The sequence below is a fragment of the Aquarana catesbeiana genome, linkage group LG03, assembly GCF_042186555.1.
Source record: "Aquarana catesbeiana isolate 2022-GZ linkage group LG03, ASM4218655v1, whole genome shotgun sequence".
Lineage (NCBI taxonomy): Eukaryota > Metazoa > Chordata > Amphibia > Anura > Ranidae > Aquarana > Aquarana catesbeiana.
In genome coordinates this window covers 132,758,239-132,780,798 of record NC_133326.1, presented here as the reverse complement: position 1 = coordinate 132,780,798, position 22,560 = coordinate 132,758,239, and the positions used below count along the sequence as shown (strand labels likewise).

The following is a 22,560-nucleotide window of genomic DNA, read 5'->3' as shown; positions in this document are numbered from 1 at the left end:
CTATGATCGTTATTATGGTGTAGGGAATCGCTGGGTGAAAAAGCTGATATCTGAATGATGCCTGTAGCTGCAAGGCATCATTCAGATATCCCCGCACAAACTCATGTCATATGACGGCCAGCGGGCGCAAAGTGGTTAAAACGCTTTTTTTTTTTTTTTGTAACACAAAGTTGTCCATTTATACAATATTTCTAACACATAGCATGTACATACCAAAAATGACACCCCAAAATAGATTCTCCTACTCCTCCTGAGTACGGTGGTACCACATGTGTGAGACTTCCACAGCCTGGCCACATACAGAGGCTGAGTACAGCCGAGTATAGCTCAGCATGGCAGGGTATTGCTGAGTATGGTTGGGTAGTGCGGGGTATTGCACGGTAGTGCAGGGCATTAGAGTATGGGAGGGATGGCTGAGCATGGATGGATGGATCCATGGATGTGACTGTATTTGTCACAGAGCAGCACTGTGGGCACTACAGATCCAGCCCACAGTGCTGCTACCATCCGATCCCTCCCCCTCTCCTCTCACTCTGTATCGATCGGTACACAGAGGGGAGGGAGGAACCGGCATCATGACATGACGCCGGTTTGTTTACATGTGATCACTCCGTCATTTGACGGAGCGATCACATGGTAAACGGCCGCGATCAGCGGCCGTTTACCGTTATCCGTGATGAGCCGGGTCCTCTGTACCCGGCAGTCACGGATGTTCTCTGGGGTGCGCGAGAGCGAGATTCTGGGAGCACATCCATGGACGCCCTCCCAGAATAAGCCAACCGCGCTGTAGCAGTTAAACCTAAACCTTGCCATATACTGATCAAAACTGAATTGCTTCAACAGGATTCGGCTGAATTTTGATCAGTGTAGCTGACCCTTTAGTAAGATTGGGTAAAAAAACAGTGGGTGGGGAATATATCAGGGTAGGAAAGAGGACTAGGGGAGAAAATGGGAAGGGAGAGACTTGTTGTTAAAGGGCTCAGAATGTCTGAAAGAGGTGTCCATGTCTTTTGAGGTAACTATTCAAATTCCGCATGAGCCTGATATACTGAAGAAGGCTCAGCCAATGTTGAACTGTCAGAGTGCAAAGGGATCTCCACCAAGCCAGAATGCAGGAGCAGGCCGCATTAGTAAGTGTCTTACTACTGATTTCTTGTAGGCTTTCAGAGCAACTGTATTGTCTTGTATTGTGGTAAAGTAGGAAGAGCAGTGGCTAAACTGTATTCATCACTAGCTTAAGAAAAATAATTTTTATGTTGAGCAACCCTTGAAGATTATAATATATAATTGAAATAATGATGGGTAATGTAGCATCTCCTGTTCATTCAAGAAAACACATCTGTATATAAATGTCATCATTGAGGATGAGTTTTGTCGGATACAATGTAAAATACTGTCAGCATGACCCAGTTTTATATCAGCTTATGATTATACTAATCTTTCCTTTTTTATGCATAGTAGAATCTTCTTCCTTTTTTATTTATTTTTATTTTTTTTTACCTAATTATTGTCTTTTAATGTATAAAGCAAATTGTCAGCGGTTGTGACACTAAGTAACTCTCAATACCATGCCTGCACTATGGCATTCTGAATACTAAAAATAACATTACAGGGACACCTTCCATTCCATAGCCTGCAGTATTTTTATTCACTGCCACATGATGTATAATATTTTCCCATCACTCTTTGTTACATGATAGTGTCATATGATGTGTAGATTGATTAAAGCAAAGATTTACTTGGATCAAAAAATAAATTTGCCATTCTATCTCATACATACCTGTACTTTAAAATCAGTTGTGTTGTTGCAAATATATTGATGTTCTAAAGATAAATCATGTCAGAACTTTTTTTCACCTTTTTAATGTGACCTATAAACTGTACAACTAAATTGAAAAACAAACTGAAATCTTTTTTTGGGGGGGGCGGGAGTAAAAATAACGTGGTTGCATAAGTGTGCACGCCCTCTTATAACTGGGGATGTAGCTGTGTTTAGAATTAAAAAAAGAAGTAAAGGATTTTTATTTTTTATTTTTTGCAGTTTTATACTTGCCTCAGTGGGTGCAACATTGGTCCGATGCTGCATCGGCGCCTCTACACTGAGAACCGAGTGATCGAACACCGCCGATCACTTGGTTTTCAGAGCTCCATGAGCGGAGAGCTGTAGGCTGCCAGTCACAGCTCTGCTCTTCTCCCTCCTCCCTCCTCGCTCATCGGAGTGCTGTGCTATGGAGGGGGAGGAGCGGCCGTCTCAGGCTCTCAGCGGTTTGCTGAGACGGGTGTCAGTCCAGGCACCTGGCAGATCCAGACTCTGTGGTTGGGATGACGCGGGGCCTGGACTGAGATTGGTGACGTCAGCTGAGAGCGGAGACTTGCACTTCTGTGATCCATAGGAGAAGTGCGGCCAAAAGAGCTTTGGCTATACTTCTCCTTTTTAAGCAATCCCATTCAAACTCATGTTAAATAGGAGTCAGTACACACTGACCATCCTTAATGGTGCTTTTAACCACTTGCTTACTGGGCACTTAAACCCCCCTCCTGTCCAGACCAATTTTCAGCTTTCAGCGCTGTCGCACTTTGAATGACAATTGCGCGGTCATACAACACGGTACCCAAATGAAATTTTTATCATTTTTTTCCCACAAATAGAGCTTTCTTTTGATGGTATTTGATCACCTCTACGGTTTTTATTTTTTGTTAAAAAAATTGAAAAAGACAGAATTTTTTTAAAAAAATTATATTTTTTTTATATTTTGTTATCAATTTTTGCAAACAGTTAATTTTTCTCCTTCGTTGATGTACGCTGATGAGGCGGCACTGATTGGCACCGATAGGTGGCAGTGATGGGTGGCGGATGGGCACTGATGGGTGGCAGTGTTGGGCACTGATTGGGCACTGATTGATGGCAGCATTGCTAGGTGGCACTAATAGGTGGCACTTGTGGGCATTGATAGGTGGCACTTGTGGGCATTGATAGGTGGCACTTGTGGACTTTAATAGGTGGCACTTGTGGGCACTGGCAGATGGCACTTGGAGGCACAGATGAGGCATCTGTACCTCCTTCCTCTTCGGGACCGATGTCCCTTTGACATAAGCCGGTGATCGGCTTTTTTTTCCTCCTCACGCTCTCAGCGTGAGGAGAAAACGAAACCGATCACCGAGCTTTTGTTTACATCATGTGACCAGCTGTCATTGGCTGACAGCTGATCACGTGGTAAGGGGCCGGGACCGGCCCCTTACGTGGATCTGTGATCATCCGAGTCTCCGTGACTCGGTGATCACAGCGCGCACACCGCGCGCCCTGCAGGGTGTGCGTGCATAGGGGAGGACGTCATATGACGTCCTCCCGGAGATTGAGGTCCGCGCTGTAGCCGTCATTCGGCTATGGCCCGGACCTCAAGTGGTTAAATAAACTCCAAAATAAAGTTTAGCTGTTCTAGTAGGTCTTTCCTAACATTTTCTTAGTCGCATACTACAGCAAAAGCCATGGTCCACGGAGAGCTTATGAAGCATCAGAGGGATCTCATTGTTAAAATGTATTAGTCAGGAGAAGGGTACAAAAGAATTTCCCAGGCATTAGATATACCATGGAACACAGTGAAGACCGTCATCTTCAAGTGGAGAAAAAAAAATGGCACAACAGTGACATTACTAAGAACTGGACTTCCCTTCAAAATTGATGAAAAGATGAGAAGAAAACTGGTCAGAGAGGCTGCCAAGAGGCCTACAGCAACATTAAAGATGCTGCAGGAATACGAGTACAGGCTGTGTGATACATGTGACAACAATCTCCCACATTATTCATATGTCTGGGCTATGGGGTAGAGTGGCAAGACGGAAGCCTTTGCTTACCAAGAAAAACATCCAAGTCTGGCTAAATTTTGCAAAATCGCATCTGAAGTCTCCCAAAAGCATGTGGGAAAATGTGTTGTGTTATTTTCTGATGAAACCAAGGTTGAACTTTTTGGCCATAATCCCAAAAGATATGTTTTGGCACAAAAACAATATTGCACATCACCAAAAGAACACCATACCCGCAGTGAAGCATGGTGGTGGCAGCATCATGCTTTGGGGGCTGTTTTTCTTCAGCTGCAACAGGGACCTTAGTCAAGGTAGAGGAAATTATGAACAATTCCAAATACCAGTCAATATTGGCACAAAAACTTCAGGCTTCTGCTAGAAAGCTGATGATGAAGAGGAACTTCATCGTTCAGCATGACAACAACCCAAAGCATACATCCAAATCAACAAAGGAATGGCTTTACCAGAAGAAGATTAAAGTTTTGGAATGGCCCAGCCAGAGCCCAGACCTGAATCTATGCACAGAAGACGCCCTCGCATTCTGACAGATTTGGAGTGTTTTTGCAAAGATGAGTGGCCAAATATTGGCAAGTCAATATGTGCCATGTTGATGGGTAAATGCCAAAAAAGACTGAGTGCCGTAATAAAATAAAAAGGTGCTTCAACAAAGTGTTAGTTTAAGGGTGTGCACACTTATGCAACCATATTATTTTATTTTTTTATTTTTACTTCCCTCCACTTAAAAGATTTCAGTTTGTTGTTCAATTGAGTTGTACAGTTTATAGGTCACATTAAAGGTGGAAAAAGTTTTGAAATGATTTATCTTATTCATTTTATTTATTTTACATCACAGAAACCTGACATTTTAACAGGAATGTGTAGACTTTTTTTATATCCACTGCTCTGTACAATGGTATTGCACAGAGGTGCCCTGAACCTCTTTGTCTGAGTTCCCCTGCAGGCACTGTCCGCTCCTCCTCTTCTCTGAGTGTCCCCATAGCAAGCTGCTTGCTATGGGGACATTTAGAGAAGAGGAGGAGCAGTACTCATGCAGGCTCGCTCCCAAGCCTGGCTGTGTGCATCTATAGTCATACAAAGCATGGCTCGGCCCCGCTCCCTCCTCACAGGATTTGATTGAGAACAGTAGGAGCCAATGGCTCCTACTGCTGTCTCTGCGTGTGAGAGAGAGCCAGAGAAGGAGAGCGCTGTTTCATATGGGCATAGCACCGGATCAAAAGATGAGCCAGGTAAGCATTTAAGAGGGGCTGTGGGGAGCTAATCATGAAAGGTTTCTTACCCTGCAGAGAATGCAAACCTCATACCTTTAGAGTCACTTTAACCACTTAAGGACCGGAAGGATTTGCCCCCTTTAATGACCAGAACACTTTTTACAATTTTTGGCACTGCGCTGCTTTAACTGGTAATTGCGCGGTCATGCAATGCTGTTGCTAAACGAAACTTGCATCCTTTTTTTTTTTTTTTTTCACACACAAATAGAGCTTTCTTTTGGTGGTGGTTGCTCACCTCCTGGGATTGTTATTTTTTGCGATATAAATGGAAAAAGACCGAAAATTTTGAAAAAGAAAAAAAAAAAAGCCAAAAATTTATTCAGCCACGTCTTGGGTGTAAAAAAATTTCAATAAGCGTATATTTATTGGTTTGCACAAAAGTTATAGCGTCTACAAACTATGGTACATTTTCTGGAATTTACGCAGCTTTTAGTTAGTGAGTCAGGGCAGTACAACCCCCCCCCCCCCCCCCCCAATGACCCCATTTTGGAAAGTAGACACCCCAAGGAAATTCCTTTTTTTTCACAAGTGTTTGAAAAATGACAAAGTTGTCACTGAAATGATATATTGCTCACACATGACATGGGTCTATGTGGAATTACACCACAAAATACATTCTTCTGCTGCTTCTCCTAAATACAGGGCTACTACATGTGAGACTTTTTGGGAGCCTAGCCACGTACAGGACTCCGAAAACCAATCGGCGCCTTCAAGATTTGTAAGGGCTTAAATGTTTGATTTCACTCCTCGCTACCCATCACAGTTTCGGAGGCCCTGAAATGCCAATATAGCACAACCCCCCCCCCCCCCCAAATGACCCCATTTTGGAAAGTAGACTCCCTAAGCTATTTGCTGAGAGGCATGTTGAGTATTTTGCAGATCTCAGTTTTGAAGCAAATAATAGATTTTCCTTTTTTCTTCATTTTCAAAATAAATGAGGGCTGCAGAATGCTCACCATGCCTCTTAGCAAATACCTTGGGGTGTCTTTCCAAAATGGGGTCATGGGGGGGGGGGGGGGGGGGGGGGGTTGTGTTATCTTGATATTTCAGGGCCTCCAAAACTGTGATAGGTAGCGAGGTAGTACAAGTACGCCCATTTGCCCAGCCGTGCCATTCTGCCGACGTACATTGGCGTGCGCCGGTCGGGAACCGGTTAAAATGCCTGTTGTGTTTTTTTTTTTTTGTCCTTTTGAGATTTCCTTTCACCTGTGTCCCATAGCTAAACCAGAAAATGAGGAAAAAAAAAATCCCATCAGAACTAGTCTCCCCATTGCAAGAGTTTCACCTCCATTCCTGTTTTGGGGACCACTGAAAACCTTCTTTCACTTTCCAGGACAAATGTAGAGAATGCATCTCTAAGCCCCCCCCCCTACACACAGGGTGGGCTCTGTTGGGGTCTACTTGCTAAGCATGATATCTGTCTGCTGATGCCTGCTGAGCAGGCAGATGGCTGGTCCCTTTCCGCTCTGCTTATGCAGAGCGGATACACACACACACACACACACACACACACACACACACACACACACACACACACACACACACACACACACACACACACACACACACACACGGATGGAGAACGTATTCCCATCTAGCAGATAGGATCTGATCGGATGTCTGCGAGTGTCAATGAACACATGTCCGTTGACACCTGCCAATCCATAGAGGAGACTGGTGGAGGGTCTGATCAGGTCCGTCTGAAAAACTGACAGACGGACCTGATCGATCTGTAGGTGTGAAAGTGTTATAACCAGAGCACACACAGCGCTAAAAACAGATGTTCTAATCCTTCTCCACTCTAAAACCAAAACAATAAAAGTTTTTCAGTTAAAATTTAACAGGTCATACTTGATACAGTAGGTCATAAAGGCACTAACAGAATTTATATGTATAATGGCACCCACATCCCAAAAATATCCAACATCCTTTTTAGATAAAATACAGAAGAAGTATAGCCAAAGCTTGTTTGGCTTTACTTCTCCTATGGATCACAGGAGTGCAATTCATTTTGCACTCCTGTGACCCGTTTTCAGCAGAGAGTGGACTGAAGTCCGCTCTCTGCTGACGTCACCAATGTTAGCCCAGGCACCACGGCATCCCGACCACGGAGTCTGGATCCGCCAGTTGGCTGGACTGACACCCACCTCAGCCTCTCAGCGTGCCACTGAGATCCTGAGATGGCTGCTCCCTGCCCCTCCACAGCCCAGAGCTCCAATTATTGAGGAGGGAGAAGAACAGAGCTGGGACTGATAGTCTACAGCTCTCTGCTCACGGAGCTGTGAAAACCGAGTGATCGACAGTGTTCGATCACTCGCCTCTCAGTGTAGAGGCGTCGGGTGACAGATGCAGCATCAGACCCATGTTGCATCCACCTAGGTAAGTATGATGGAGGAAAAAAACAAAAACCTTTACTTCTCTCTTAATGGTACCATTTGTTACTAATTTATAAAATTACATAACGTTCGTTAATTGTTGTGTTTTCTATGTTTTTTGCTCTGTTGTGTAGTATATGTCTTATGTTATTCTTCAGCCACACATTTTGTTTGTGTTGTGCTAATTCAGAAACATATCATGTTTGTATACTTGCAGGAACACCATTGCAGTACGCTGTCCCTTTTTGTTTTTCACCTTACTGCCCAAATGTATGTGAGAGGTCCTCTTCGATATCTACTCTGAGATTTACTGTGTTTCTTTACAAGGTAATACCTACTTTGTTACACTATTACAAACATACAGTAGAGTGATCAGTGTGTTTATGCCACTATCTAGTAAAAAATATATTTCACCATTATGTATGGATTGCATAGTTTTTGTGTGAGATCATCATTTTTAAAGGCCATCTCCAGGCACAGTCTTATTTTTTTTATTTTTTTTACACTTACATTTACTACTTTAGGGACACTCTAAGCTTAGCTAAGTGATTCTGATGTGTACAGTAGGGTGCCGCGCTTCCAGCTCTTTGCTGTGTCAGAATGGTATTTTTTTAATGACACCAGTTCTGGTGTTGTGCCTCCTTTTACACAAAGCACAGCACAAATGTCATCAATGTGCTTTGCGTATGGCACAGCAGTGAAGGCAGTGGGGTTACAACACCAGAACTATTGTCTGTCATACAACTCCCCGCTGTGCATATTAGACTAGCACGCTCAGCAAAGTAGAGTATTAAATCTGGTAATGTGAGTATTGAAGATTAAAACGTTTAAAAAACCTAGAGCTGTGCCTTATGTTGGGTTTTAAACTATATGACTTGATTTTGCTGCTGTCTTTAAAGTGATTGTAAATGCTTACCTGCTCTGTGCAATTCCACTGTACAGAGCAGCCCCAAACCTCCTCTTCTCTGTTCCCCCTGCCGGCACTCCTGGCTCCTCCTTTCCACCAATTGCCACCCATAGAAAGCATCTCGTTCGGGCTTGCTGCTGAGCCTCATGGCCTGCATCTGTTGAAACTGACAGAAGGATTCTCTTCGCCCCGCGCTCCCTCCTTACTGGTTTTGATTGACAACAGCGGGAGCAAATGGCTCTCTGTGCCTCGGCAAAGCCAGCGAGACCAGGACGTGAGGGGTAGAGAAGAGCTGCAGAGTGCCACAGAGCTGGATCGAATGAGGGATGAGGTGGGCTACTGATGCATTAATCTAAAAATATTTTGGCTTTATAACCACTTAAAATACCAGAAGAACTGACTCAATCCTCACAATAAAATCAATTTAGAACTATTGAAAATGTATTTTTCAATCCACTTCAAGACTAAGTTCACATTTAGGAGCCTGTAACACCCATATTTAGGGTGCAACATGTAACTTACTCCTAGTGACCCACCTCCTGCCGCCAGCGCTCCCCACTTTGACATCGGATGGGGATCTTCTCCCTGCACCCACTATCATAATTTGAAAACATCACGACCATGCGAGGCTCCACCCACGTCATTCATTTAGTTTCTTGTTAATTAAACTGCAAGTACCGCCAGGCTCTGCGGCCGGCGGCTTGTAGTTCTCAGTGAACTGCAAGGGTGCTGGTGAGCGTCCTCGTAGTTCATTAATTCTTCTTGCCATTCAATAACTGTCTGCCCGCATCGAAGCATTTTTCCAAGCATTCAACTTGGCTGGCCAGGCAGGGGAGGGGGGGGGGGGAGAAGGCCATTGTGTAACTCCCCCTCCTGAGCCACACCAGACCACATGCCACGCAAAGCACCTTACCCCACTGTTAATAAGGACAGGCGCCTCTTCCCCATTATCCTGGTCCAGGGTTTGTGGGGGTCTGCGGGCAGGGGCCTTATCAGAATTCAGATGCCCCTAAATAAGTGGGCCCCTAAATGCCAGCAACTAGTCCCCTATCTTTGTGAATGAGTAAGGGTACCCCCACTCATTACAAAAAAGGAAATAAATGCACATTTGGATAAGTCAATTCATTACACCGTTTGACATGCCACATGATGTAATTCCACCATCAATCACATCATCCAGTGACACAGATCCTTGTCAATGTACTACACCACAACCGCCCAAAGGAAAATAACCTCTGACAGCCGACACTATTGGTTTCCTGATGCTCAGTTGCTGTGAATGACTTGTCACTGTTCCCTCCACAAATTGTAAATAATGGAGCAGAGGTAACATCATTAACCAAATAATGAATAACCTGTCCATATTTGGCTGAGGACATCAGCTGGGAAACCCTACCTCTTTGTTTACTATTTGCAGTGGCGACTGGGACAACTCATTCGTGGTGAGGCATCAACAGGCAACAGCCAATTGTGACTGCATTGGGCACTTTTTTTTTTTTTTTTCCCCTGACGGTGGGCTTCGTTCCTCATGATTGACATGTATCTGCATCATTGGACGACAGGATTGATGGTGAATGTACATTGTGGGGGGCCTTGGTAGTGTCCCAGACCCCACCCAAAACGTGCCTTTACTTTTTGGGTTGGGTCCGCTATCTAAGGGCCCCCGTATTTTTAAAGCGGGCATTAGATTCCGAGATTCCGACGGGACCCAAATATCGAGTGGATACACCATGAAATCATATTTTTTTTTTTTTTTTTTTTGTGAATTGCGCTTAAGGTGATACCAAATTGTTTCCGATATTCACCACAGGTATATACTGCATTTTTTGTATTTAACTTTAGTGAATTTACTTTAAATATTGCATGTGATATTTCATATGAAATAAAAATATGGCCTTTGTAATATAGAAAAGTCCTACAGGAACCCAAAGCCTGTGCTTGGAGTCAGATGTCATTCCATAACGTTTTAAAATCATTTTAATTAAACTTTTTTCATACTACACTGCTTGGTGATATTTTGCCTACTCTTTACAGCTTGTACTCTACAGCTGTTTTTCCTTTAATTTGGTGTCAGAGCACCTGCATATGCAGAGAGGGTGGACATGCAGTGGTGCATTAACATGCATTGCATAAGGACAGTCCATTTGTTTTTTTTTTGTTTTTTGTTTTTTTCATGCTACGTCAGCGTTTACATTGAGAGGATTAAAATCACCATTTATGGCTCATTTTTTCCCCGTCTCATACTCGTCACATCATAGTAGCAGAAACATGGCGTTTTTTTATTCGATTTTATTTTTTTTTTTTTGGAAAATCTTTATTTATTCTTTACAAAGGTTTAAAAATCCCACTACTAATACTACGCCCCAATATACCACTTACAATCCCAAACCCTAACCCACCCCACCCCCACCCCCATCCTGCAGACCTGCTCCCAATAAAGCATGCACTCATTGAATGAAATTCTCGGCAAATCTCCCTGTTTTTTTAGAAGGATATCCACTTAGCCCACTTTACTCCATCCGAATCCTCTTCTATCTCTAGCCTAATATCTTCTGCCACACCCGCCTCTAAGATATAGGTTTTGTTGACCCTCACTAACCAATCACGAATGCTTGGGCCCTCAACCTCTTGCCATTTTTTTGGTATTAAACTTTTTGCCGCATTGAGTAGTACCGGAGTTAAAGATGCATTGTACCTGCTAGTATGACCTTCCGTCCCATGAAACAAACACACCCACGGGTCCTCCTTGATCTCCATACCCATTATCTCCAGTGTTATCTTTAGCACATCCTGCCAGATTTTTTTGATAATAGGGCACTCCCACCAAAGGTGAGGTGTGCCATAGTTCCCCTGATGGAGCATCCCCTCCAGCAGTTTCCAGAACGTTCTGGTGGCATCTTGTTTATTCTATCTGGTGTCATGTACCATCTGGCTAAACATTTAAAATTTGATTCTACCATTCTCATGTCTACTGCTGATTTATGTGTTGCGTTTAAGATGGCCTCCCAAGTCACTCCACTGGATAAAGATCCCAGTTCGGATTCCCATTTGTTACAATATAACGGTTTCACTACTTCACCCTCCTCCCGCACTATTTTATATAGTTCTTTTGTTTTCCTTATAACTCTGTTCTTCAAAAACAATTTCTCCAAAGAGCTGAGGTTCTTCTTGTCCCTAATGGGCCCAGGAAGGCTTTTAATAAAGAGCACCAGCTGGTTATAACGCCATGTGTCTATTTTCAATAGGTCCTTGAGTAGGTTTAATTCCTGAAACGTGCCAATTTTACCATTATTCATAATATCTATCAATTGTGTATCATTCTTTTTTTTTTTTATTCAATTCCCTCCCACTTCCCTCAACCCTGGCGGAAAAAACTTGTTGTCTTTTAAATAAATGGTGAGTTAAACTCCCAGGCATTTTGCTTATGTAACTGATCCCATATCTTTAAAGTGTAACGTGTTGTGTTATGTGCATTTGGGCCTAATTTCCTAAAATGTGGGGGATTCCAAATTAATTGGTTAAGATTTGCGTTACTCATATTTTTTTTTTAAGCTTACCCATCTTTTATCTATCGATTCCTTTCCCCAATCTAACACCCGTGATAATACTATCGCTCTGTGATATTTTTTTAAATTCCGGGAGAGCCAGACCACCCTGTGCTTTATCCCTACTCAGGACCTTGTAGGCATTCCGTGGCTTCTTATTTTTCCATATGAATCTAGTGAGAATATTGTTCAATACCCTAAAAAAAGTCTGTGCTAACGGGATTGGGAGTAGCTGCATTTTGTACAGGATCTTCGGGGCCAGGGTCATTTTAACAGTATTTACTCGACGAATCCAAGAAATAGGAAGATGCATACTTTTTCTCGTTTCCTTCTTGATCTCGTCAAGGAGAGGGATGAAGTTTAATAGGTACAGTTTCCTTATGGAATTTGCTAATGTAACTCCCAGGTAGCTGATTTTTTTGCTCCACGGAAAATGGAAATTTTCCTTAAGTTTAGATGCTTGTTGACCGTCAATATTGATGTTTAAAACAACTGATTTGCTAAGGTTAACCTTATAGTTTGATAACTCCCCATATCTTCTCAGAGTAGCCAGGAGATTGGGAAGTGTAATCCTTGGTTTGACAATGTAAAACAATACATCATCGGCAAACGCCGAGAGCTTGTGTGCTTCGCCCTCCACCACACATCCGCATATGTCCGGGTTCTTTCGAATCGAGGCTAGTAAGGGTTCTAGGGTTAAAACAAACGGGAGGGGGGACAGGGGGCAACCCTGCCTAGTCCCGTTTTCCATCCTGAACTCCGCCGATGGTATACCGTTTACCCTGACAAATGCCGTGGGAGATCTATACAATGCTCTAATCCAGCTCAGCATGGTGTCACCCAGACCGACTGCCTTCAACGTCCTCAACATGAACCCCCAGTCTACTCTGTCGAAGGCTTTCTCTGCATCGATCGACAGAAGCAGGCCGGGGGTCCCCCCGTTTTCATCGCTTCCATTACCAGGAGCAACCTAACGCCGTTGTCCTTCCCCTCTCTCCCTGGTATAAAACCGGTCTGGTCTGGATGGACCCAGTACGACTTTTTATTCTTTAATCTGCTGGCTAATACCTTGGCGTATAATTTAATATCAGCGTTGAGCAGTGCTATCGGGCTATAGCTTGAACACAGCGAGCTATCTTTCCCTTCTTTTGGTATTAGAGTTACTAAGGCCATCAGTGCCCCCTCGCATAACTCTTCCTGGCCCCCTAGCCCATTCCAAATCTGGCAAAGCTTGGGGATCAGGGGCTCCTTAAATTTTTTGTAGAAATAGGAAGTAAAACCATCAGGCCCTGGACTCTTTCCAGAGGGAGATGCCTTCAAAGCCCTCTCTATCTCTTCAACAGTGATCGGACGCTCTAGTTCTTTAGCATCACTATCAGAGAGGCTTGGTAAACCTGCCTCCCTTATGAACTCATCTATTTTTTCCTCTCTTTCCGGGGTACCTAACCCGCCTTGCCTCACCTTTATAGAGGGATGAAAAGTAACTCGAATTCTTCGGCTATGTCTCTGGAAGTATATTTTAGTACCCCTTTTTATTTTGGATCCTATCTATAAAGTTAGTCCCTCTTTTCCTTTTCAATACTGTTGCCAGATGCTTCCCCACCTTATTACTCCATCTAAATCTGTCTTTTAAGTTTTTATTTAAAATACGTTTGGAATCGATCTCCATTAAGTCTTTAAGTTCTTCTTCTCTTTTTATGATTAGTTGGTGTAGGAGAGAGTTATGATTACCGCCGGTGGCCTTATGTAGCTGTTCGAGCTGATAGATTTCTTTTAAAAGTTCTGTTTTCCTCCTTATACTTTCTTTTTTCACATTGGCCCCTGATGAAATCAGAAGGCCCCTTAAATACGCTTTTAAGGCCTCCCACAAGACTGATCCGGAAATCTCACCGGTGTCATTTGTCAAAAAACCAATCCCCCCCCCCCCCAATCTACCCACCCTCCCATACTATACCCCCCCTCCCCCCTACCCACCACTGCCTGACTCTGGATCCACGGCAGAAAACCCGCCACTGCCTGACTCTGGATCCACGGCAGAAAAGTACCATTTCTATCAGCCTGCGTCCAACCAAAGTTCTTGGGGTGTGACTCCGACAGCGGGTCGCCACGGTCGCCCCTCGATACTTCATGCTTGACACACCCCCTCCCCCGGGGGTGTTTCACAGGTAAACTATAGAGACTTAGTCAGCTAGTACATGTCTTGTCATAATCCTACCATGAGGATAGAACCGCTATCTAAATGTTACCTCGGGTTGCTGGTCTTCTCTCCCAGGGTAACCTTCCAGGGGGACTGCAGGCAGCCACAACTCCAGCCCTTAATACTCAGACGCTCTCTAAAACTCCAGCGATCCGACATGCCTCTTCTCCAAATTGTGGAAATCCAAGGGAACAGGAGAGCTGGCTCCCAGCACGCCGCTGCCACCAGCTGCTCTCGGAGGTAACTGAGATGCAGAGTGGGCGGCTTCAAGTACGCTGCTACTACGGCCGTACCCGGGGAGCTGAGCGGGGCGGGAGGGCGGCTCCGGGGTGCTCAGGGGGGGATTCACTCCGAGACCAGGTCCGGACTGACAACCAGGGGGAGGGAGGGTGGAGCGCTCAGCCCTCGCCAGGCCGGCTCATTAACCTCGGCGATTGCTGAGTCAGCTGTTTTGCTTACGGCTCCGGCCACTAGATCGACGGCCCTACGCTACGCTTGATGGCATCTTCAGCATCGTAGGGCAGTCAGCCCCCTGCTTCCACACCACCGCCTTCAGGCCCCTCCCCCAACTCTAGTGCGTCACATCCTCAGCAGCGTCCCCCAGTCCATTTTGTTATGAATGAGCTGCAATGCACCTCAGTGATCCAGTTATAGCAGACATTTTTTTTTTTTCCCTGACAGACCAAAAAGCATGGCACGTGTGATTCATTGTGGGCCTCTACTGTACAGTGTAATGAGTAGAGGTCGACCGATATGGGTTTTTCTCTGGCCGATGCCAAAGCCGATATTTAGAAATCGCGATGGCCGATATATGATGCCGATTTTTTGGGGCCGATATATTAGGCCGATTTCTTTTTTTTTTTTTCCCTTCATCGCATAAAATCTAACAGTTAGACCCCTTTCACACTGGGGCGTTTTTCAGGCGCTTTTGGGCTAAAAATAGCGCCTGTAAAACGGCTCCCCTGCAGTCTATGTGAAAGCTCGAGTGCTTTCACACTGAGGCGATGCGCTGGCAGGATGTTAAAAAAAAAAGTCCTGCAAGCGGCATCTTTGGAGCGGTGTATACCGCTCCTCCACCACTCCTGCCCATTGAAATGTATGCGCACCGCTGCCGAAGCGCCTGCAAAGCGTTTCGGCAGCAGCACTTCAGGGGCGCATTTAACCCCTTCTTCGGCCGCTAGCTGGGTTATAAGCGCCCCGCTAGCAGCCGAATAGCGCCGCTAAAATGACGGTAAAGCGCCGCTAAAACTAACAGCGTTTTTAACAGCGTCAACGCATGCCCGCTCCAGTGTGAAAGCAGCCTTAAGTAATAAGTGATACAGAAATTTTTTTATATTTAAACATTTATTAAACAAAACAAACCTCCAATCAGTTCACTTGTATGTATAATTTAGATTAAAAAAAAAAATTAAATATTAAATACACAAAAACAGGTAATCAAAATTTTTGGACGAAAAAAAATGTGCTAACTTTACTGCTTTTTTTTTTTTTTATTTCATTAGTGTATTTTTTCAAAAAAAATTGCATTTGAAAGACCGCTGCGCAAATACCGTGTGACATAAAATATTGCAACAACCGCTATTTTATTGCCTAGGGTCTCTGCTAGAAAAAATATATATAATGTTTGGGGGTTCTAAGTGATTTTCTAGCAGAAAATACAGGATTTTTACTTGTAAGCAATAAGTGTCAGAAAAGATTTAGTCTTTACATGGTTAAACTGAGAACTTCTACACGGAGTTCAGTCTATTGATAAAAGAACCTGAAAGAGATACAATGTATCTTCTTATCAGACTTGGCAGGCTGCCCAGAGGAGGAGAGAAGAAAACTTCAGAAAACTTGCATTGACTTCTATTACAGAAGTCATTTGCAAGTCCCGCTGAAGGTATAATCGGCTTTTTTTATCAGCACAATGGGCCGATGCCGATTAAGTAAAAAAAAAAAAAGCCAAATATCGGCCGATATATCGGTCGACCTCTAGTAATGAGTGCCATTCACAATAAAGGGCAACATGCCACACTAGGACAGGTGCGCCGATATTAAAATACGCGTCACTACAAAGCATGAGTTTGAACGGGCCTTAAAGTGTTACTAAACTCAGGACCCTGCATTTACTATATCTGGTCTCCCACAGAACATGGAAATGCATTTATTTTAGTAAATATAAACTGCTAAACACCTTTTTTCATCAGCAGTATATAGCAGTCTTGTGACTTTTATGAGTGTCTGGTTAAAGCTTCTAGGGGGAGTGTTCATTCTCCCACGATTGTCCTATGAGAATGCACTGTTGTCTATGTTCCTATTGTACACGTTTCTGGAAAACAAGGCTCATCAATAGTGGGCGCTGCAGTGATTACCAGGATCCTGGAGACATCAAGAAAGTGTATGTATTCGCCAGCACACCATGGATCTACAATAGCCGTCCAAAGGCTTTTATTGCAGAGAGATCACATCACAAAGACAAGTGCAGTGTTTCAGGGTCGTGGAGGACCCCTGCCTCAGGCATGCCCAACTACAAAACGTTGCACTTATTTTTGTGATGTGATCCCTCTGAAATAAAAGCCTTTGGATGGCGAAAGGTAGATCCATAGTGCTATGAGAATGCAGGACCTCGACCCTCTGTCTGGACAGTGCTGATTTGCCCTGTGCTGATATCATGCACCCTCCCAAGAAAAAAAAATAAATTTTTGGCAATACATACTAAACTGAGCATATGCAGCCTGTCCCCTAGCTCTGTAAATATCAGGAGATGCATTGGAGTCTGTGGAAGAAGGGAAGGATCAGAGAAGACAGGGTCGAACAGGCTTTTTACACAATGCAGAGGATTAACCCCTTAGGTTCCACAGTGAGTATAACAAGCATGCGTTACTGCATATACAGACTTCTTTTACTGTTGTGGGTTTAGTAACACTTTAAGGGTTGCATAATCATCTTACTGACTAAAAATTGGACTTGCAGCATTTTTTGCTAGTATACCATCATGCAGAGCTTGAAAAATTTGCTTTGAACCTAGGAGCCAGCTAAAAAAAGTTAGAAGCCAGGCACCCGGAACTGCATGTCTGGGATGCCGGGCTATAGGAATTGCTTACGCGTGCAGTGGCGTAGCGTGGGTTTTCGGCGTCTGGGGCAAGGCAAGTAATGTGTGCCCCCTAACCTGTGGACTTTTACCACTCCCTGAGTCCCTTCCACTAGTTCTGCTGCAACGGATTATTAAGGACTCCTCGTTATTCACAGCCTTAGCCTTTGTGGCCTGTTATTGGTTAAGTCTGAGTGATAGCTCTTTGACTAAGATAGTCAAGAATCTATCTCAGATTCAACCAATAAAAGACTGCAGCCAATCAGACTCTGGTTGTGAATAAGGTGAAGGCGGAGCCTTTTCTAATCCATCGCAACAGAACAACCAGCCACCAGCCTATAAACCCTGATGTACAGTGGGGGGCAATCCAGCAAAGAGACCTTCCAATATATTCAGCAAAGAAACATCCTAATGCATCAAATTGACAGCCTCATATATCCAGCATTATCCAGCTGATGTGAAGGGAGACATTTCCCTGCACATCAGCTCAGCTCACATGTATAAGAATTGTGCAGCAGCAATGCAGCACCTACACTTTGAATGAGCAGGCCGGTCAGCGAAAGCTCCCCCCTTCCTATTCACCGACACTGACCAACTAAACTCTTATCACAGCTCAGTGATGCAAGATGCATCCCTTTCCTCAGTTTGACTGAACCTCCCTCCACCACTGCTTACGTGACACTCGACTAGCTGGCCAGACAAAGGAAGCTGCAGTGGAGCGGGCAGCTCAGGAGGCCGGGCCCCCTTGGATGCCCGGGTCCCCTACGTGTGTATGGACTGTCCCCTCGATGGCGGCCCAAGTGCAGTCAGTGCAAGAAGTGAGAAGTTGATGCTCAGAGTGAGCGCACAGCACACTCCAGAGTCAGAACAGGGGGCGCGGAACACTGGGATGACAAAAGCCCAGATGCCAGGACGCAATTTCTGGTCGCCATGGCGACCTGGCGCCTGAGATTTGTCGAGCCCTGCCATAATGTATAGAAGCGTGCACAATGCCATGTTTTGCAACAAATGTGCTATTCATAGTGAATGGCAACAGAGTGCACCAATGCACGTAATATACACACTACTGAAGCACAGTGATCTGAATGAGCCATTACTGATCAGTCATACCAGGGAGATCCTTTGTGCTGCATTTAACCCACACGTGTTAATGTATATTATGTTATGGCAGCCTATTAATTTGCATTGGCTGCATGACACCCCACATTGGACCAAAACCATTTTTTTTTTTTTTTTTTTTTTTTTTTTTTTTTTTTAGTGCTCTCTAAACCAAATGGTTACACAGTTGAAATGCATACTTGTCAACTGTTTCACCTGCTAAAATATTTGCTTGTATTAAGCCACTTTTGTGTTTCACACACCCCACCTCACTGCATAGTCAGTCATATGTCACTTTGTTTTTAATATAGTTTGTGAATACAGCAGTGATTCCCCTTTCTTCGTGCCCTCTGACTGCAACCTACATTAGTGCCTTTTATGATTAGTCTGTTTTTCTGGCTGTGTTGCTAGGATATTAACCACACGTTCTGAAACTTCCAGCAACAGTTGATGTGCTAGCTTTCTTGTCATCAGTCTAATTGATATGTCTTTTTTTTTTTTTTTTTTTTTTTTTACTTGCTGCTAAGTCAGGAACATTTCGCCAAAATGTTCTGGAAGTTTGACCTGAACACAACGTCGCATGTGGACAAGCTCCTGGAAAAGGAGGATGTGACTTTGCTGGAGTTGATGGATGAAGATGACTTGCTCCAGGAGTGCAAGGCTCAGAACCAGCGGCTGCTGGACTTCCTTTGCCAGGCTCAGTGCATTGAGCAGCTTGTACAGCTCATCACACAAAAACCTCCTGAAGATATGGAGGAGAAAGTCCGCTTCAAGTGAGTAAAACCCAAAATGAAAGGTTCATTCCTTTTGGAATCCACTATTAGGATAAGAAGCTTCTTGGCAGATATTGAAAGAGTGACAGTTTAATTTTAGGGTGACTTTGACCATGTATAGTGAATTTTAACCACTTGACCACTGAGCACTTAAACCCCCTTAATAACCAGACCAATTTTCAGCTTGCAGTGCTCTCACATTTTGAATGACAATTACTCAGTCATGCAACACTGTACCTATATGAAATTTTTGCACTTTTTTTTTCACACAAAAAGAGCCTTCTTTTGGTGGTATTTAATCACCACTGGGTTCTTTATTTTTTGCGCTATAAAAGAAAAAAGACCGAAAATTCTGTTAAAAAAAAAAAAATGCATTTTTTCATCGTTTCTGTTATAAAATTTTGCACATTAGTAATTTTTCTTCATATATTTTGGCCAAAATTTATACCGCTACATATCTTTGGTAAAAATAACCCAAATCAGTGTATATTATTTATTCTTTGTGAAAGTTTGAGTCCAAAAGCTATGGTGCCAATATCTGAAATTTGATCACACCTGAACTACTGACGGCCTATCTAATTTCTTGAGATCCTAACATGCCAGAAATGTACAAATACCCCTCAAATGACCCCTTTTTGGAAAAAAGAAGACGTTCCAAGGTATTTAGAAAGATGCATGATGAGTTTTTTAAAGTTGTCATTTTTTCCCACAATTCTTTGCAAAATCAAGATTTTTTTTTCTTTTTTTTTTTTTCACAAAATTGTAAACATCCCTTGTGATAGGAATATGGCATGACAGGTCTTCTTTACAATGAGATATGGGGTCAATAAGACCCCACATCTCACCTCTAGGCTGGGAAGCCTGAAATGAAAAACCCCCAAAAAAACGATCCTGGCTTCGATTGTAGCGGGGAGTTGGTAGAAGCACGGAGGGCGGCGGGAGGGGGGGCATCCCCTCTAGCCTCCCGTAAGAATGATCAAGCAGTGGAACAGCCACTATGATTGTTCTTATGGTGTAGGGAATCGCCGGATGAAAAAGCTGATATCAGAATGATGCCTGTAGCTGCAGGCATCATTCAGATATCCCCGCACAAAATCAAGGACGTCATATGACGGCCGGCGGGCAGGTAGTGGTTAAAACACTTTTTTTTTTTTTTTTTTTTTTAAACACAAAGTTGTCCATTTTATACAATATTTCTAACACATAGCATGTACATACCAAAAATGACACCCCAAAATAGATTCTCCTACTCCTCCTGAGTACGGCAATACCACATGTGTGAGACTTCCACAGCCTGGCCACATACAGAGGCTGAATACAGCCGAGTATGGCTGAGCATGGCCGAGTATGGCAGGGTATTGCTGAGCATGGATGGATAGATGTGACTGCAATTGTCACAGAGCAGCGCTGTAGGCACTACAGATCCAGCCCACAGCGCTGCTGCCATCTGATCTCTCCCCCTCTCCTCTCACACTGTACCGATCGGACATGACGCCGGTATGTTTACATGGGATCGCTCCATCATTTGACGGAGCAATCACATGGTAAAATGCCGCGATTAGCGGCCGTTTACCGTGATGCGTCGGGTCTTCTGGACCCAGCGATCACGGATGTTGCCGGGGGCGCGCGAGAGCGGGATTCTGGGAGGACGTCACTGTACGCCCTCCAAGGGTTATCCGACCGCCCTGCAGCCATCATTCGGCTATGGGCTGGTTGGTAAGTGGTTAAATTGTCTATTTACTTTTGGTCTCTTGAAAAGGGGGGGTTAATCTGAAGAGCTGTAATTCCTGAATATGTTTTGGTAAATACCTGAAAAAAACTAAACTTGTGCCTGTGTCCAAATATATATAGAACACACACACAGTTTCCGGTTCTCTGAGGGGAACGATCTGTCATCTCCCCTAGACAGTCCCATTGCCCCTTCAGTTAGAACACAGTTAACCCCTTGATTGCCACCTAGTGTTTAATCCCTTCCCTGCCAGTGACATTTTTACAGTAATCAGTGCATTTTTATAGCATTGATCGCTGTATAAATGCCAATGGTCCCAAAAATGTATCAAAAGTGTCCGATGTGTCTGCCATAATGTTGCAGTCCTGATAAAAAAAAAAAAGCAGATCACCGCCATTACTAGTAAAAAAAATAAAATAAAAATGATATAAATCTATCCCCTATTTTGTAGACGCTATAACTTTTGTGCAAACCAATAAATATACGCTTATTTTTATTACCAAAAATATGTAGAAGAATACACATCGGCTTAAACCGAGAAAAAAAATTTTAGCTTTTTTTAGAAAAAAAAAAAAATGGCGATATTATAGCAAAAAGTACAAAATATTATTTTTTTTTTTTAATTGTTGCTCTTTTTTTGTTTATAGCGCAAAAAATAAAAACCGCAGAGATGATCAAATACCACCAAACGAAAGCTCTATTTGTGGGGAAATAAAGGATATAAATTTTTGTTTGGGTGCAGCGCTGCACGACTGCGCACTTGTCGGTTAAGGCGACGCAGTGCCGAATCGCAAAAAATGACCTGATCATTCAACAGCCAAATCTTCCGGGGCTGAAGCGGTTAAAGGGGTTGTAAACCCTCATGGTTTTTTGCCAGAATGCTTTCTATGCATTAAAGTGAAAATCCTTTTTGTGCTGCAGCACCCGACCCCCCCCCCCCCCTTTTTTCCTACCTGAGTCCGATCATTACAGGGACGAGCAGAGCAGCTCCAGCCGCTGCCTCGGATCCTCATTGGATAGATTAATGGCAATAGGAGCCATTGGCTCCCGCTTCTGTCAATCAAATCCAGTGACCCGGGCAGCAGGGCCGAGTCCTGCTGTTTTGTGTCCAATGGACACAGCAGCAGGACTCGGGAGCCCGCCCGCACGAGTGTCCCATGGAATGCGGCTCTCTGTGGGGGCACTCGAGAAGAGGAGGAGCCAGGAGGATTGGGGCTGCTCTGTGCAAAACCCTTGCACAGAGGAGGCAAGTATGACATGTTTGTTATTTAAATTAAAAAAATAAAACCAAGCTTTACAATCGCTTTAAGCCTAGGTTCACACTGATGCGGGTTAGAAATTGTGCGAGTTCAGCTGAAATTTCAAACCGGCAATGCAGTCCAGTTTCGGGGGTGTTTTGACAGACATCAGTGCGGGTTCCTGAAGTCGCCAAAAGTGATACAGGTACTACTTTTGGGAATCGGTGAGGCACCTCACCGATTTGGACGTTGCTATTGGTGGCAATTGCCACCAATGTCAAATTGCATGCCAAATCAGCCCAATCTGAACGTGGACTTATATTTACCTGCTCTGTGCCCCAAACCGCCTCTCCTTGGGTCCCCTGTCTGCACTCCTGACTCCCCCTCTCTGGCGAGTGCCCCCATAGAAAGCTGCTTTCTATAGGAGTACTCGCGCGAGCTTGCTCTCAAGCCTCGCTGTCTGCTTCTACAGACAGCGGGACATGGCCCAGCCAACGCTGTGGTCCATAGGGGTTGTACAGGTGTGAGAGCTGAA

The 22,560-nt window shown here is 44.0% G+C and overlaps 1 protein-coding gene across 5 annotated transcripts in view; it reads left to right on the top strand.

The window, feature by feature from the left end:
• The window catches only part of PPP6R2 (protein phosphatase 6 regulatory subunit 2), a 186,799-nt gene that overhangs the window by 32,131 nt on the left and 132,108 nt on the right, over positions 1–22,560 (top strand). For 3 of the 5 annotated variants that reach the window (XM_073619280.1, XM_073619279.1, XM_073619277.1), the window contains exons 2-3: positions 7,683–7,792; positions 18,813–19,058. In XM_073619280.1, coding sequence (XP_073475381.1) covers positions 18,832–19,058 — 227 coding nt within the window. In that variant the 5' untranslated portion in view covers positions 7,683–7,792; positions 18,813–18,831. Of the gene's footprint in view, positions 1–7,682; positions 7,793–18,812; positions 19,059–22,560 lie in introns of those variants that run through there. The other 2 variants (XM_073619278.1, XM_073619281.1) reach the window with 1 other exon arrangement.